Below are 18,363 nucleotides of genomic sequence, written 5' to 3'. Positions count from 1 at the left end.
AGAATTATGCTGCCATAAAATTGATGGGCACCTTTATAACAATAATAGGCAGGTTTTGGAAATACAAGAGCTCTTTTAAGCACACTGATCAATCTTACCACTCTGAGTATTCTTAGCATACATTTTTGTAGGCTTGGTGACGTGTTAATTATAATGTTAATAAACGAGTCATGTGGCCATTATTTATAGTTTCAGTCTGTTCGTTACTTGTGTGACGACACGAGGTGCATGTACGTGATTTTTATGTTGTGCTTCTACCAACCCCTACAGTGCTCTAGCTTGCACCAGTTTTTCTCTAGCCTGCTTCTGTATACCATGGAAGAGCTCAACAGTTCCCACACTTCTAATTAGCCTCTGTATCGAGGAAAAACTTGGCCGTTTCCAGACACTATACTTATGAACCACAACATTACAGTCACATAATTATACTACTAATTAATGTCTACATGTGTACACTGATGTTCTAGTGAGGTTTTTTAGGCAGCTTTCAAAGCTTTTCTAGCTTTGGCGTTCTTCCTCCACTTCACAAGAGAGTAAAGTCCAATCACCGTCCCCCATGTTGCCAGGACAAGCTGCAATGTTGTTAAAACGCACAGGTAATTATTATACACAAATATGATAAACTGAATCAATATACATGTATATAGCCATGGTCATGACTATCGAAGTAGGTATAAACTGAATGAGCACATTTGCTAGCTTGGTTAGTCTCGCAAGCCAGCCTGTACAGATTGGCTTGCTAGGATAAAACGTGGGATAAAGCGGATTAAATTCGAGGGTGCCTCCGTTTCCAATCCCTCTCTTTTGTATCCATGGTCATTATCAAATTCAGATAACGGGAGAACTATAACGTTGCCAAAGAGACGAAAAAGAAGCAGAAAATTGAATTAGCTAATTATTATGACCTTTTAATGTGAACGATTCGTCTTTTATTTCTTAAAAACCTCTACATATTGGGACACACAGAACAGTAGTACTGTACTATAGTATGAGTAAGCAGGCACAGAGCAAACTACAAAAATAAAGGGTGCTTGTTAGTGTCATTGATGTTCTTTAGTCGAGCGCCGCCGCCCTCCCTTGAAGGAGGTCGGGAATCAAGCCTATCCACAGTTTTGTTCTGGCCTGTTACACAATAGTATCATGACATCATTTATTAAAGTGGGTGTTGGCTACGCCTCTCAGTCAATCCAACGTGTGCAAAATTCACACGTGGTAAAGTTAGTGGGTGTGATCAATCTACTTGAGATAGTGCAATCTGATTGGAGCTGGTGGAATTCCAACAACAGAACAAAACAGTGGATAGGCTTGATTCCCGACCTCCTTCCGGGCAACGTGGTAAAGTTAGTGGGTGTGATCAATCCACTTGAGATACTGCAATCTGATTGGAGCTGGTGGAATTCCAACAACAGAATAAAACTGTGGGTAGGCTTGATTCCCAACCTCCTTCCGGGCAACGGCGCCCGACTAGATGTTCTTCATGTTGGAGACGTTCTGAACTAAACAATTCCATGTTGCAGCTTTATCACAGAGACGGGAGTGCCGGGGTGCTTCTCACAGGGATCTTGGAAACAGGAGTGCCAGGGGTGCTCTCCTCATAGGGATCCTGGAGACAGGATCAGGAGTGCTTCTCACAGAGACAAGATTTATTGGGGTTACTGGTGGCCAGTGGGTAAAGCATTCGACTCAAGATCGGAAGGTTGAGAGTTCAAGTCCGATCAGTAGCAGAAATATTTTCTAAGGAGTTTACTCAGCTTTGGCCTGAAAAAATGAGTAGGTGTTCAACACTGTCCACCGCATCCTGACGGATGGGATGTAAAGGATCTGACACAATAAGCTTCAAGCTTCCTTCAGACCCTCGTCAGCCACAACAGTGGTAAAACCCGACAGGGTTTCGTAAAGAAAAAATCTGGATCTTGGAGATAGGAGGAGTACTGGAGGTGCTTCTTAGGCGACTCCAAGTGACACTCTGGTTTCTGGTCCTGAAGTTTTTCTAATTGCATGCGGGCGGGCGACTTTTCTCATTATGTCATTATCAATTTCACCTTATGAATGCAAATGAATATCATTAATCACACTATTTTGTGCCACATGGACCATTCTGCGCATGCGTAGTAGATAGAAATCCAATAATAAGATAGAAATCCAAGAATAAAATCTAATGCGGGCGGTGGACCAGAAACCAGAGTATCACTTGGACAGGTCCTGACTTGGCCATAGGGGTATCTCCAGTAGGAGAACTTCTGCGATTACGCTTACTAGATCTATGCTCTAGCTCTTGTGTCCAATATGTAGAGGTTATAAAGGAAAAAAGACGAATCGTTCAAATAATTTCGATAAAAAAGCAATCTTGTTTTGACGTTTCAATGACTTTGACACGCCCTCCATGATGTTTGATGACAGAAACAATATTATTGTGCAGTTGCAAGAAGGTAGGCATCACATGAGCTTTGGATGTAGCAAATAACAACAGCATGATTTATGATGTCACAAATCAGGGAAATTCATTGCTTACGGCAGCAAAAAGTAGCAAAACAAGAAATTTGTGCAAGGGCTGCTCTAGCAACGAAGAGACTCCTGCAGTTTCTCTAAAGGTAGGTAGATGAAAACTACACTATTATAGTACATGCTCATCAAAAATCAGACCTTAACTAGCATAAACTCAAAAGTTCTATGCCTAACATATTTACTACCACAAAACAACTAGTTCTATGCCTAACATATTTTCGTCGGTGCTCTTCTTCAGGATGCCACCTTGTAGTGATGATGTAATATGATGTAACAGGAGGTGGTCCAAGTGAAGTGCCAATACTTTATCTTTCAATACCTGTACTCATATTGAACAAAATACTTTCAAAGATATGAACTGAAATGTGAAAAATAAAAAGTTCCAGTCTTTGGTTGGAGCACTGTATACCTTTTGAGTGTTAGGGGGCTTTGAACTAGACTCGCAAGCCACTCCCTTTTCTCTGATTGGACGGGGGCGGGAGAAAAGGGATGGTGACTCTGTTTCTGTCTCTACCAGAATTTGGGTAGAGATTATTCATTGGTTCTTCCACACAATCCAAAAATTGCGTGAGGTTAAGTAGAGTTGCGTAGCCTGCAAAAGTGCTCGCTGGCTTCTTAGCTACAGTTTGAGAATGGATGCTAGTGCTAGATTGATGAAGTAATAACGACTTTAGGCATTCAGCTAGAATATAGTCATCTAAGAGACCAGCAGAGATTAGCTGTGTTTCAGTTTTATGTGATGAGAACTGGCAGCAGAAAATCAGTGTGTTATTGGTTACCCAAGGCTTTTGATAACCTGTACAATACAAGACAGATAATGGCAGAGGGTAAGCAGTTCAATTAAGACAGTCATAGAGTAGTTGTCACACTTGTACAAGCTGTTTTAAAATCGCTGCCACTCCTCGGTTCAAAGAAGGATTGCCAAGATATCTACGTTCATCAGCTGTTCCATGCTAATCCACAAGTTGTGGCACAACAGACATTGTGGTACAATGATATCAAAAGGCTGGCTAGATAGATCTGTGTACTTGTATAATAGCTCAGTATTTTGTGCAGCGTATGTGAGCACATAATACGTTGCCAATTTTCTATTTTATCCATGGTATTAAATACCGTATCACTAGAATGTTTTGCGAGCATCAAACATTTGCGAACTTTGCGAGGGTTGATCGATTCGCAGCAATAAAATCCACAAAATCTCTAATTTATGTTATACTTATTGGTCACTACATCAGAATTTAAGGCAATAAACCTCTGAGGACGAGGGCGAAGCCCGAGGCCAAGGATGGTTTTGCCATGAATTCGAATGTAGTGGACAATAAGTGTTATATACCCACTTGAATGAAAAGTACTTGCTACCTAAGCTGCCTCATCTTGGATACAACTAGCTAACAGTCTCAACAACAATTTAGAACGAACAAAAAGCTTGTGCGTATAGCTTCTAGCCAGTGCTAAGCTTCTAGCTCTACGCACTAGTCACATGCTAACTTGTCAATGTCAAGCAGTGAGCCCCACCCATATGTCCTGCCCTTGTCAACAAGTGTCTAGCTTCTTTTTGGCTGTGTAGATCTACCAGTGCGCCCTCAACGCAAGGGAGTTTATGAGGAATGTGCTCCAGGGCTGGGGTTTATCGTTACAGACCCCAAGTGGAGCATATTGTAGTAAATACACACGATCTTTGCCAGAACGCAATTGCTAGATCGCAAAGGGTCAAATTTTCTGCTAATTTGGCTCATTCGCAAAGGTTTTCACTCGCAAAATATTCTAGTAATATGGTACATGCAAAGTGGACACAGTTCAGAACAGCAGCAACTTACATTTCTTCTTCCTGCCACTGTAACAGTGTTAAAATAGACTTGCCAGCCCCTCAATGCTGCAGCTGCTGCAGGATCACCACCACCAGCCATATTTATTGATCTGGGGAAATGTTTTCAAATTAGTGCACACCTGAGCTAGACCGGTGACTAGTCTTACGCTAGTATAAATGTGTACTACTCAGGAACATACTTTTATTAAATGACCAGCAAAGAGCTATAGAGATCGAGAATCTGTTTCTTGACGTGTGTTTCTTCAGACGATTATTAAATTGACCCAATATTACTTTTGACCTTTGTGACCTTTAACCGTCCCAAATAGAGACCATTTAAAACCCATGTGGCATTATCCTTATTAAATCCTGCTCTAGCCTAGCCACAAACAAAACGTGTGAAGATTTCGATACGGCATGCAGAGTGACGAGGTACTGTTCAAATGGTATCTATGCTGTCGATTGCATTACACTATAATTTATAGGTCATTTGGGGAGTCATTCGGAACACCTTCTGCTCATTCAAGGCGAAGTAAGCCAATACATTATTTTAACATTTTATATATTAATTTTTTCAGGACTAACAGCCAGACGTTCTGTCGGAATGAATACAACCTCACGGGTCTGTGCTCTAGGCAAGCATGCCCCCTGGCCAACAGTAGATACGCCACCATCAGAGAGCACGATGGTGAGTGCATGGGGCAGTCCATAGTTAGAAAAGAAAAAGGATATCTGTGTATCTCCACGGTTTTTTTTTATCGAGATAAAGTTTTAGCATGGAAGGCTAACATAAATATTCAGTTTTGCTGAATTTCCATGAGCAGTTGACAAGAATAAAGAAGTGCTTGTGTACCTCTTGCTACATGTACTTCACAACAATCGAGATTAAATTTTCTTCGTTTCCAAATGACTGACCATCAGGGGGCGTGTGATTTAGTGATAGAGGTAGCTCTGAATTAGACACAATAAGTTTTCACGGAAGTTGTAGAAGGGGTACACGGACCCAGAGCCACTATGTAGACTTCAATGTAAAACATCACATTAATCGCTTTCGTTTCCAATCCCTCTCTTCGTCTATCTATGGGCAGTCCACAGAGTTTCCACTTAATTGCCCATATGGCTCACAGCACAAGCTCGTAGTACATTTCTAGTATTAACCCATAACCACATTCACTGAACTTATGTACTAACAGGGTCTTACCGTATCAAGTGTTGATAACTCAAGTCGAATCTTAATAATCAACTAATTGTTGCATCTCTCCATTTTTGTTGGTGCAGGGGTGATATACTTGTACATGAAGACCATTGAGAGAGCTCACCAACCAGCTAAAATGTGGGAGAGGGTGAAAATGTCCAAGAACTATGAAACAGCCCTGAAGCAGGTTGGTACAGGTACTGGTAACAAGAGTGTAGTGAGTGACACTGGTGGTAGCTAGTAGAATGCTGGCACAATTTTGTGTACGCTTTACCATGTGTGTGCCATCATTGACCAATATAGGATCACAATCTGGAATACATGTACAATGTACCGTATAGCGCGTAATTGTCGTGGGGCAAAATATTCTGACCAATATAGGATCACAATCTGGAATACATGTACAATGTACCGTATAGCGTGTAATTGTCGTGGGGCAAAATATTCGTGGTTTTCGTGGTTGGAGGTCTGACCACGAATATTTTACCCACGAATGAAGCGACCTTGCCTACCTTTACCTGCAGTGCAAGCTCCAACCACGAAAATATTACCCACGAAATTAATGTCTCAATATTGCTGAACCACGAATATTTTGTCCCCCGAAAATTACCCGCTATACGGTATATCATGTTAAATTTAGGTAAAAACGCAAACACTTAACACTTATGTTGTGGTTGCCATTTAGATTGACACTCACTTGATCTACTGGCCAAAGTTCATCATACACAAATGCAAGCAAAGGTTTACAAAAATCACACAGGTGTGTCATATGCGTGTTCATTCCTTTTTAACAATAAAAACTTCGCCCCCTGTCTTTAGTATCTCATCAGAATGAGACGATTGCAATTGAAGACACAGTAAGTCATTTGTAGTTTTGATTTTCCTACCACTATATATACCAAGAGTAGGTGAACTATATCCATAGCTCTGCACAAAACTATGCACAAAGTAACGTGGCATCTCTTCAATTGCATATGAGCTACTCGCAATTGGTGACACTTACGCAACGCATTTGTTAACCGTGAGTAAAAAGTGCAAGTGAATTACATGTAAGAGGATCAACTCAACATGTGCCTCTATAATTATTAGATGATTTTGTGAAGAGATTGAAGTAGTGTCACCTATCATCCTATATGTGTGAGCAGCGCTGTACGCAAATGACTATATAGAATAATTGTCATGATGCCATTGTCAATCTAAAAATGTCACGGTTAACATTTACTAGTAGATTACCACTAATTTTACAATTAATCACGTGCGAGTCGTGTTATTTTGTGCACAGTTTTTGTGTAGTTGACAATAATTTATTTTCTCTCTGGCTATTACTTAGTGGTCGACAATTGTGCCCAAATAATCATTTGTATGCAGGAAAAAATTGGTCCCATTGAATAAGAAGGTTGAAAAGAGAGACACGAGGAGAGAGGTAGGGATACTGTAGGTGCACATATACAGTATTGACTTGTTACCACAGACCAAGGCTCTCGTTGCTGCAAGACTAGATACTGCAATCGAAAAAGAACTTTTGGAGAGGCTCAAGAAAGGAACAGTAAGTTTATTTGACACCGTTGAATATAGTATTGATCCCTAAAATTTAGTATGGTGATATTTACAACTTCCCATCTACTGCATTTGACAAAGCACTAGAAGAAGAGGAACTCACAGATGATGAGGTGAGTATAACTTGGTGTTCCTTATAGTACCGCCTATTTCACAAGTTTTGTCCATCGCCATGTATACTGTCAGGAGCCCATAAATAAGAGAAGGAGCGGCTGACTACGGAGATCACGTTTCGTAAGTGGTTTTGACCGCATTTCCATATATGCAGAGTCACTAAAGTGGTTGATCCCTACACGTGTTATACGCAACACAGGGCTGCGGTTTGCAAGCACTTAGTCGCTTTCATAAAAGGAGGTGCAGTTTCACCGGCAATTACGAAACGTGATCCCTGAGTATACGTTGAAGTTAGCCGCTCCTTCTCTTATTTATGGGCTCCTGATACTGTCTCAGGTGCATTAAGGACTGGGACCTTCAATTATTGCTGAATTTGCAAATTATAAGCAGTTTTACACAGATTAATATACATAGTAAACAGCAGCAGTTTGAAGTGCCTCTTGTAAAATGTTGGTCCCAGTCCTTAATGCACCTGAGGTATAGCGGGTATATTTCAAGGGTATATATTTTCGTGGAAATGCCTTTAGAAAGGTTTTCGCGGATTTAATTTTCGTGAAATAGCACCCTTTTTGCAGCATACATGCATGGATATAAGAAGGGAGAGGGATGGGACGGAGCACGTGCGCACAATCACTTCTGTGTAATGCCAAAAGTTGATCCGCGTTTCGCCTCTAGACACCCCGCCAACCCAGCGGGAAATGGTATTGCTATTATCACAGCTCCCCACTGGGACTCTTAGTCCTGTGCATCATATAGAAGCGTTGTGTATCTCACCAAGAGCTTGAAAACTTTCAAAGGCAGTTTTTTGAGTGTTGTATTATCGTTTCGGCTCTATCTAGTGGATTTGTGTACCTTCTACAAGGAGAGGCTGTGACTACAGCCCAAAATAATCATTAATGATTCCCTCTTTCTTAAGTAGCTGGGCATTGTATGCAAGTAAAATCAAAGCCTTAGGTTGGTAAGTAATGTTGCTGGTTTTTAAAAGCAGACTTTTTGTGTACCCATTTAGAAAGTTATATCAATGATTGAATGTAGGTAAATGTCTCTTTTTATTCATTGATAGTTGGTTCATCGTATCGGCACAGTAATTTTCGACAGAACTTCGCTACATTTCCATAATTCTCTATCATGTCTGTGACTGTACTGGAATACTCAACAGTACAGACAGAGCTCCTCTCAAGAATTTGCCTGTCCAAGCTGCTTTTTACTACTTGGAGGGGTCTCACTAACTATTGCTGCTACCTTGTTGTGACTGTTCCACTAGCCATTGCTAACACATGGAGCTCAGTAGCTAGTTTATAGCCTAGTACTAGCTAAAAGCATGGGCTGGAGGAAATAAAGAAGAAAACATTGACCGAAACGCGGATCGTTAATGCTATTTACGTAGCGTTTCCCATCCCTCTCCCTTCTTATATCTATGGTGATATTAAATTTGCGGTTATAAATGTTCGCGGTACATGCTTAATCCACGAAAACCACAAACATTTATACCCTCGAAATATACTCCCTATACGGTAGCTAGTGTTTCCCCCACACAGTACAGAACAGGGCCTTTGAATAGCTTATTAAAATTATGTTGTGTGTATACCGTATTACTAGAATATTTTGCCGGCAAAAAACCTTTGCGAATGAGCCAAATCAGCACAAAAATTGACCCTTTGCGTTCTGGAAAGGATTGTGTGTCATACCGGTGTAGAAGTGATATGGGGTCATGCTCTGAGTACCCAGATGTTCCTTTGGCTATAGATTTCCCACAGTGCTTACCCAAACTAGGTGCCTATATACCCATAGCCTACCTACCATTCACCAAGTCATAGTGACCAAGCGCTCTTGCTTACTAGTGCAGAGTTTGGTAACACCATGACTTGCAGGGTCTATTGGCTGATGTCGGCTAGTCTAAGAGCAATCACTTTGACGGAGTTATGGATAATGAAAACTCACAGAGGCAAATACACACAAAGAACAGATATAGAAACAAAAACTAGCAGGCCTCTTCACAACAAAAGTATTTTCTACTAACATAAAGCACTTGAGGACATTGCTCTTCAGGAAGAGACCAAGGGCTACAGATGGAGCTAATATTAAAACTCACATTTAAAATTTACACTACATGTAGACAAACGAGTATATATCCACAAATGCTGGCTACCACCCTCCACAATTTCCTGCTCTTTGATTTGCACTTAGGAGATTGTTGAGAAGTCCATTTTCAACCAGGAAACATGTTCTTGATAACAATTTAGTACACAAAGTGGGCTGCGGCTACTGCATGCTCTAAACTGCATTGTTAGTAGCTATATAGCCAACATCTTATGCTAGGTATATCAATGCATGCGTGTGCTGTGTACAATGGGTCTTTGTTTTACTTACAACACTGTAACGCATGTATTTTGCTCATAATTATGGCCGCCCTATACCGTTATCCTCAGTGACCCAGATTATAGCCAGTAATTTTGAATTGGAATTTTAGATCTATTGGTTCTACATAAAATTTATAAACATAGCCATTGCTTCTGATCTCAACCTCCTATTACTTTTGTGCTGGCTTGACTCCAATACTCAGAATAAGACTTCACTAGGGGGCCCTAAATCACTATGGGGGCCGGCTCTAGTTAGCTATGGTGCTATAGTGCAATAGTCCCCCCCCCCCCCCCGGACACCCCTTATTGCGATAGGAGCCCAATATTGCTTCTACACCGATACCAGTTAAGTTTTTGTTGCGAAATGATTCAAAGTTTGCATATAATTATGATTGTTTGATGCTCGCAATGCGGTATAGTATACAGTGTTGATAAGCTAATTGAATTTGGAGAAATTAAGTCTCGGGACTGTATTGCGGACACTGCTGTGTTTGGGGACATTAAGAAGCAAGAAAGGTTATTTACATCTACTGCCCCCACCCTGCCATAGTCTGGCCACCCTGTTTCAACTTTACACTGAGGGAGACACTGTGCGTGATGTGATAGCCATGCATAACTGTTTCAGCACCCACAATAATTCCTACTGTTGTATTATATAAAATTATTATGAGTATATACTCTAGTTTACACAATTATTATACCACATTATCGTATGACGTTGTGCATACTACTAATGTACTTGGTTGAACTAAATACTCAGATTTGCCACCTTGAAACAAACGACATGATCTTTCGTGCGATAGTATTTCATATCACAGTACATGTAGATTGCCCCAATTGGTGCATTGTATTAATTATCACCAATAATTGTTTTTGAATCAACAAGCTGTTACTTTCATAGTCAATAGATTAACTTTCAATGTGATCATTGTATGCATTATACATACACTGATTGTGGGGTTTATTAATGGTATTCTGTTGAACATGTGCAACAACGAACGGCCCTGACATAAAAATCAAAGCGTTACTAAAAATATATTGAGCAACATTCGTTCGAGGAAAAGTGGATTGAAGATACATGAGAAGGTACGGTACGTACATGTATTAAAATTACAGTTGACGAAAGTGATTACTGCACAAATACAGGTGACACATATTTTGAGCTCTATCAATACAGGAATTGACAATATCAAAAACGTGGCCGTGCATACAGTTATGCATCGAAACTCGTGGCTTTCTGTATATGGAATGTTGCTGGTAATGTGTCTAGTAGTAGTAGTTCCAGCCCTTTCAAAAAATCTTTACGTTGTCCAAAGTGGCAACATATCTTGCGATCTCTCTATGTTTGATGCCTGTGGTAGGTTGCAAGAACTTTCCTCAGAAAATAACTACAGCCAAGAAAATATTACATTGCTGTTTTCACCGGGGCACCATTTTCTAGAAGGAGGTATATCGCTAAGTGGTATTGAGCATGCAGTTCTCAAAGGCCAACTATCCAATGTCACTAGGCCACCCAATATCAGCTGCAAAGAATCCAGCTGCTTTGTACTAAGAAATGTTACTGGGCTAGTAGTTGAAAATATCAACTTTGTTGAATGCGCTAGCAAAAATCAGAATGGTGCCGCATTATTTGTACAAAATGCTACTTACGTGAGTATCACAAATTGTTCTTTCATAAACAATTTTGTACCAAACCAATATCGTGGAGGAGCTATTCGGATCGAACTGGCAAAAAATATCCATATTTTACGTAGCCAGTTTTTTAATAACTCTGCCATATGTGAAGGGTTTGCCTTTCTGTTTTGCACGGTTAGGTGTTTAGGGTCAAGTGGAGCAGTCTCCATTGTGAACAGCTCTTTAGTAACAATTGAACAATCTCTGTTTGACTACAATACAGCATACTGTGTAGCTGGAGCTATTGGCGTTGCATTCACTGATTATGTGAAAATAATTGATAGCAGATTTTTGAAGAACGTGGTGTATAGCAGAGAAGGTCTGGGTGGAGCTATACTTGTTTCAGATACACTCTCTGTAGAAATAGCACGTAGCTATTTTGAGAACAATACAGCATACATCGGTGGAGCAATATTTGCCGAAGCATCACCAGTATCTGTTTTCCTGTGCTTTTTTATGTGGAATACAGCCGGTTTTAGCGGTGGAGCTGTTTACGCTGAAAATACAAATGTGGCTGTAATGAATTCATCATTTCTGTACAACTATGCAGCATCTGGAGGAGCTCTAGCACTTTTTTCACGTGCCAACGAAAATAGTTCTTGTATTTTCTACAGTATATTTGCTTTTAACACTGCAACCGCGTGGTATGGTGGAGCATTAGTCCTCTCACTCAAAGGACTACCGCGTTGCTCATATTTATGCCATGCCAGTTATAATATTACCGGAGTGATTGTACTAATCTCTGATTGTGTTTTTAAGTCACATATTGGCAGTGCATTGGATCTGTACAGAGGAGTAGTAAGTATTTCTAAAAGTATTTTCGAAAGAAATTATAGTGAACAATTGGGAGGTGCTATAACTTCCAACTCTAATCATCTTTACCTGTCAAATAATACATTTTCCGGCAACTATGCTGTTCTTGGAGGTTTCTTATACATGTCTCGGGGAACGATAGAGACTATTGATAACGTATACAGAAGAAATGTAGCGAACAGCGTAGGAGGAGCAATGGATGTGATTAATTGCACAGTTAGTTTGAGTGAAGATGTGTTTTCAGGGAATATTGCTCGTGCAAACGGTGCAGCAATTTCTGCTTTAGTAAGTAGAGTGTTTCTTTCTAAGTGTGCTTTCTTGCGTAACATGGTACCACTTGTTAATGGTGGAGCCATTTGTGTTTCGAATGGCTCACTAAATAGTACATTGTCTGTGTATGATTCTAACTATGCCAACTTGAATGGGGGAGCCATATTTCTTTCAAACTCCTTGGCTAATCTGACCATGAATTTATTCTATAATAATACAGCTAGTTTTGGAGAAGGAGCAGCCATTTTTCAGAGTAATAACAAGTTTTATTTGTCGAGCTCAGTTTTTGTAGGCAATCAAGCACTTGACGTCAGTAACATGTATGTCGTACAGCTTATAAATATTCAAGGCTTTTGTGATGACTTAAGTTTTTCAGGCAACCATGGGACACTTTCAATATTTCACAGTGTGCTGAATTTTTCAGGAGCTGTAAGCCTTACAAACAACACAGCTGTAACTGGTGGAGCTTCGAGTCTGGTACAAAGTACTGTAACATTCGAAGAATTTTCACAGATTGCAGTGTCTGACAACACTGCTCTCTTTGGAAGTGGGATTTTCCTTTCTGAGACGGAATTACGTATCTACACCTCTTCTTTGTCCATAATTGCTAACACAGCAAATATTTCTGGTGGAGCAATTTTTGGTTATCAAAGTCAGATCAGTATCACAGTTAATGATATGCAAAAATCAATTGTAATAGCACGAAATGAAGCGAAGCAAGAAGGGGGTGCTGTGCATGCCATAGCTACGAGTTTCAAGATTGAGCATGGTTTTACGCAATTTGATAAAAATATGGCACAAAAAGGCGGGGCATTCTTTCTATCAGAAAACTCCAAAATATACATACAAAAACAGTGCAAGAGAAATATAGTGACATTTTTGTCAAGCTCACCCTGTCGAACAATTCAGCAAATTACGGTGGTGCAATATTTGTAGCAGATGCTTCCAATACAGGTGTACTGTGTGAGCAGTCTATGAAAAGATATGTGCGATCAATTTCATCTGAAGATGTTTCATTCAAACTCTTCGTTTATACTATTTGAATGGAGAAAGCTCTCAGTTAAATTACAGAAACATTTTCTTCCATTCAAATTTCGCTCATATTTCAGGAAGCGATATTTTCGGTGGTGCTTTGGATAGATGTCGGGTAAATGTTTTCCCAGAATTTAGCAGAAACTTCTTTGAATTCTTTGCCAATAACCGCCGGCTAGTTGGGTTTGATATCATAAAATTGATTGCACAATTCGACATTGACTTTGACTACAATCAAGTCACATATCCTTTTCGGCCAGTTAACAATCTCACCAAACAAGACGTCATAGGGTTGGTATCGTCTAACGTTTTTCAACTTTGTTTCTGTGCGAATGATGACAGTTATACATGTTCTGCACATCATCCTAGGGTCTATATCAAACGTGGCCATCTTTTTACCTTGAGGGCTATAATAGTAGATCAAGTGGAAAACCCAGTAAATGGAACAGCTCTGGCATCAGTAATAACGGATAACACATGTCTAGGTGTAGGCCAGTCTTGACAACTTTCAAATGGGCTGTGCTTCAATTTTACGTATAATATTTTCTCTACTGAAGTAAATGCCACTCTTAATCTTTATCCTGACGGTCCATGTGGTAATGCTGGCATCTCCAGTAAACCATTAAGTGTAACCTTTTTACCTTGCGATTGTCCTAATGGTTTGCAATCAGCTCCTCTGGAGAATGAATGTAGGTGTGAATGTGAGACTTCTTTAGAAACCATAATAGGCAATTGTCAGTTGGATAGGGATACTGTTAATGTAGTTAGGCAAAGAAGAGACGTGTGGATCCAATACGTTAGTGTCAGCAATGCAACAGGATTCTTACATCCCCAATGCCCTCAAGACCATTGTCTCAAAGATCCAGTTAATCTCAGTATAAGCCTTCCCTGGAATGTAGATACCCAGTGTGCCTTTAATAGATCTGGAATCATGTGTGGGGAATGTGTGGAAGGGCTAAGTCTTGTGTTTGGTAGCTCAAGATGTATGTCATGTGGTAACAACTATTTATTCCTTTTGATTGCCTTTGTCTTGGCAGGTGTCTTCTTGGTAGTTTTTATTCTTATTTCCAATATCACTATTGCCCCGGGTACGATCCATGGATTGATTTTGTACGCTAACATTGTTGGTGCTAATAGTTCTATCTTTCTACCTCAAGACACAACATTACGATTCTTTGTATCATGGATGAATTTGGATGTAGGCATAGAAACTTGCTTCTATGATGGTATGAACTCATATGGAAAAGTTTTGCTTCAACTGGTGTTCCCTTTGTATATAGTTTCACTATCAGTATTGATTATTGTTCTGTGTAACTATTGGGGGCGATTTGCTGGACTCATCGGTCATAAAAATCCTGTTGCTACGCTTTGTACTTTAATCCTTCTCACATATTCCAAACTGCTCCACACGATAATTTCCAGTTTACAATTCACAATACTAACCTACCCTAATGGCTCAACTACAATTGTTTGGCTGTACGACGCCAATGTGTCGTATTTCACACCATCTCATATCCCTAGATTTCTAATAGCCTCTGTTACTATTGCTGTTGGATTTGTCTATACTGTGTTGCTCTTCTTTGGACAATGGTTTCGGAAATTATCCAATAAAAAATGTTTGAGCTGGGCTCGAAATATTGAGTACAATGCATTTGTAGATGCATATCATGCCCCATTTGTCACTAAACATAGATATTGGATGGGAATGTTGTTGTTAACTCGAATTATCCACCACTTTTCGTCTTCACTTTCATCTGAATCAGCCCATCTCCTTATCGTCACTGGTCTAGTGGTTGCATTGTTAATTCACAAGCTTTTAGTAAGTAAACTGTACAAAAATTGGCTTGTAGACAAAATTGAAACATCTTGTCTTCTAAACCTCCTAATTTTTGCTATTGGTTCTTATCATACAAAATACACAAATGGTAATCAGGCTGCCCTAGCTAGTACTTCAGTGCTGATAGCTTTCTTGACATTCTGTGCTATTGTTGCATGCCATTCTTACCTATACTGTTTTGGTAAGATGCGAATCTTCATAAAGTTAACTTCAGCATCAAAATCCGAAGAAAGACTCTAATGTCTGATGTTCCTATAGTTAGCAGAGAAGGAAGGTCTGATTCGCCTCAACTTCTAGCTTTACCAAACAGATGCATTCACCAATTGAGAGAGCCATCTCTAGACATTCTTGCTCCACTTACCTCTCACGATTATTCACCACCTCCTGTTGTGATTGCGGCTCCACGTAATGTAACTACAACCTTTGTTGAAATTGAGGAAGGCGACAGTATGCACAAGGAAGATCAAATGTAATACAATTCAATTCAAAAGACAAGTACAGAAGACAAGTACAGTAGTTTTTGTACTCTAGCTGTTTGCTATAAATCCGTAGTTGTAGATTATTTTTGGGTTTTACACTTTTTGTAGTAAACAAAACCGTAGTTTTTCTACTTGTACAATGTAGTTATAATTTCTTCTGTTACTTATGTTTTTGTGTGTCCTGTGTTTCTAGCCTTATATTTCGGGGTCCAATGTAATTAGTCGATCTGCACGGTGTGCTTGTTAAGTCCGTTAAGTAGTGATACTTCAGCTATAATTATGCACTATATAATTATATATAATTATGATTATGGTGATTAAGTCACGGTTGCATAACTATAACTAGGCGTACACATGGTGCAAGGTCCTTGCTCAGTCCATTTGCTTGGCTTATGACGACATTCAAATTAATGTGAAGATGTTGTAATGATCGGCACATAAGAAAGCTAGGATTGTGTTAGGATTGTGTATTCAATAAAGACAGCCCTCTTTGTGAGATCAGAAGTGGCCGGGTGTGAGATCAGAAGTGGGCCAGAGTAGTGTTGATGTACACTACGCATTGTGAGTTTAGATAGAAGCGCTAGGGTAGAGAAGCAGCTAGCTGGAAATGTTTGTGTAATGATCGTTTTTGTGGTGGATCGTCATGGTAAGAACCATAGTTGAAGTAAGTTCACTAACGGCCGTGCAGAGCTTCACTGTGGGATGAGAAGTCGTTTAGAGAGTATAGCGTTGATATAGAGTACCTGTGCTGAGTTTTGACTGGAGAGCAACTGGAGCTAGTTTTAATCGACCAACCACCACTACCACTACCACTACTACCACCACCGTTGATCTCGATTGAACCTAGCCCGGTTATAGCCTCGCTTCGCTCGGAATAATAATTTTGTTGTAACAATAGTTGTTGCAGCTCTGTATCTCGCCCTTGATCCAACAATTATGGTTTGATTTGCTTATTAATTCTACAATAATTATTAATGCATATATAATAGATCCTGGCCCCCTTTAGTCCGAACCTCTCAAATCCAGACAAAATGAAGAGGAGGGGCATATCAGTAGAATAGACTACTTGCGCATGTGCACTCTAACTTGCTTTGCTGAAGCAGCAATAATTAATAACATACTCACAGTACAATGGCTACTGAGATCAAGGACTAAGAGAGCTCACAAGACTCACTCTACTAGCAGCTTCCTTCCCTTCTGGCCATAGTAATAGCATATTCATAATACCATATGTATACAAGCGTCTTCGCTTATTCAGATACTTAGGACATGTGTTAATCCGGAAATTTCGGATGGAGACATGGAGTCTGGTCCTGCTCTATTCGGATTAGCGAGAGTCTACTGTATTCGGATTAGCGAGGGTCTACTGTATAACAATTAAGTACACTGACAAATAATTTAATTTTTGTCTTGAAAATAACCATACGTAATTGATGTAATTACAGCGCCATAAAAATGTTATGTGGTTGACAAGTAAGTATGCCAGCTAAAGTCTATTTGTGTTGACTTTGACCTTCATAAAGTTATCATAACTTTGTCATACTTTAAAGTTTTGTATACCATTGGGTTCCTTGTTAAAAAGCGCTTCTATCTATTATGCTGTAGAGCTGGTAAACTCCAACCAGCTAAAATAGTTAGCATTTTCCATGTAGTAGTCCCAGGCATACTTGTCCACCGCATAAATGAAGCCATAATTTACCACATAACTTCCGGGGTCGAACTCAACACAAATAGACTTTAGGAACCTCTTCTACATGCATGGGAAATTGCTAAGTTTTAACTGGTCATCTTAGATAGAGAAGCGCATATTAACAAGGAATCCAATGGTATAAGAAACGTTAATATCAGGGAAGTATGACAAAGTTACAACAACTTTATGAAGGTCGAACTCAACACAAAATGGACTTTAGCTACGTATGTACATGTAGCTGAACCATTGTTCTACAGCTAGACATTTTTTCTAAAATGGGCGTGGTCTAGCTCAATATAGCTTCATACGTACATGCACTGTAAACTAGCTATGGGCCAGACAACTGTTCAGAAGTGTGAAGGAAGTAGAGATGCAAAGATGATTGTCTTGATATCTCAAACAAGCCTTCTTTACATACACATTTATGGGTGGCGCTGTATGCATGGGAAATCGCTAAGTTTTAACTGGTCATCAAGGAATCATGTGCCTGCTGTTACAAAGACACTCTCAACTTACTGTTCATTATAATTATAGGAGGAAGAGCTCGACGGGCCAGAGTTTGTGGCAGCTGATGACATTGAAGAGAGTGATGAGGACATTGAAGTACGTATTATATGTACAGTAAAGTTTCTCACTGAAGTGAACATGTTGTAGCTGTATGAGTAAATAAAGACCGTCCGTCGAGTGTAGTATTATGATGTCTGATTTTGAACAGGAACGAACATCTGGACACATACAGTGTAATCTGCATGTCACATAACATGTATATAATTATATACAGGAACACACTGCTAATAACCCCATGCAGGACTGGGAGAAGAGTGAGGTAGACGTGAGCAGCGAGAGTGAGGAGGAGGAACCTATTACAGTTGGGAAGAAGAGGACTCGTGCAAAAGCAAGAGTTGAGATAGAGTATGAGAATGAACTGGAACCACGTACTAAGATAAAAGCAACATAGTTGTTAGGATTATAGTGTTCTGTAATTAATTTATGTACCCTGAATCGAAAATATTTTGTGGTATCTTGACAG

General features: G+C 39.8%; 1 protein-coding gene and 1 long non-coding RNA gene across 2 annotated transcripts; one reads left to right on the top strand and one right to left on the bottom strand.

Annotated features, from left to right (window-relative positions):
* Window positions 1-378: 378 nt before the first annotated feature.
* LOC135331322 (uncharacterized) lies at window positions 379-4,648 on the bottom strand. The gene is made up of 3 exons (XR_010392995.1): window positions 4,513-4,648; window positions 4,323-4,422; window positions 379-572 (listed from the first exon to the last, which is right to left on the bottom strand). It is a non-coding gene; the product is annotated as an uncharacterized LOC135331322 (long non-coding RNA).
* LOC135331319 (protein MAK16 homolog A-like) lies at window positions 4,609-18,360 on the top strand. The gene is made up of 11 exons (XM_064526440.1): window positions 4,609-4,744; window positions 4,798-4,844; window positions 4,891-5,000; window positions 5,591-5,694; window positions 6,193-6,267; window positions 6,327-6,364; window positions 6,876-6,930; window positions 6,979-7,053; window positions 7,103-7,177; window positions 17,868-17,936; window positions 18,142-18,360. Exons 1-11 carry the CDS (start codon window positions 4,730-4,732, stop codon window positions 18,289-18,291), a joined length of 813 nt encoding a protein of 270 aa, XP_064382510.1. The 5' UTR covers window positions 4,609-4,729; the 3' UTR covers window positions 18,292-18,360.
* The last annotated feature ends 3 nt before the right edge of the window (window positions 18,361-18,363 follow it).

Source organism: Halichondria panicea, chromosome 2 (genome assembly GCF_963675165.1).
Source record: "Halichondria panicea chromosome 2, odHalPani1.1, whole genome shotgun sequence".
NCBI lineage: Eukaryota > Metazoa > Porifera > Demospongiae > Suberitida > Halichondriidae > Halichondria > Halichondria panicea.
Note: the sequence above shows the minus strand (reverse complement) of the source record. Positions and strands in the feature narration are given on the sequence as shown.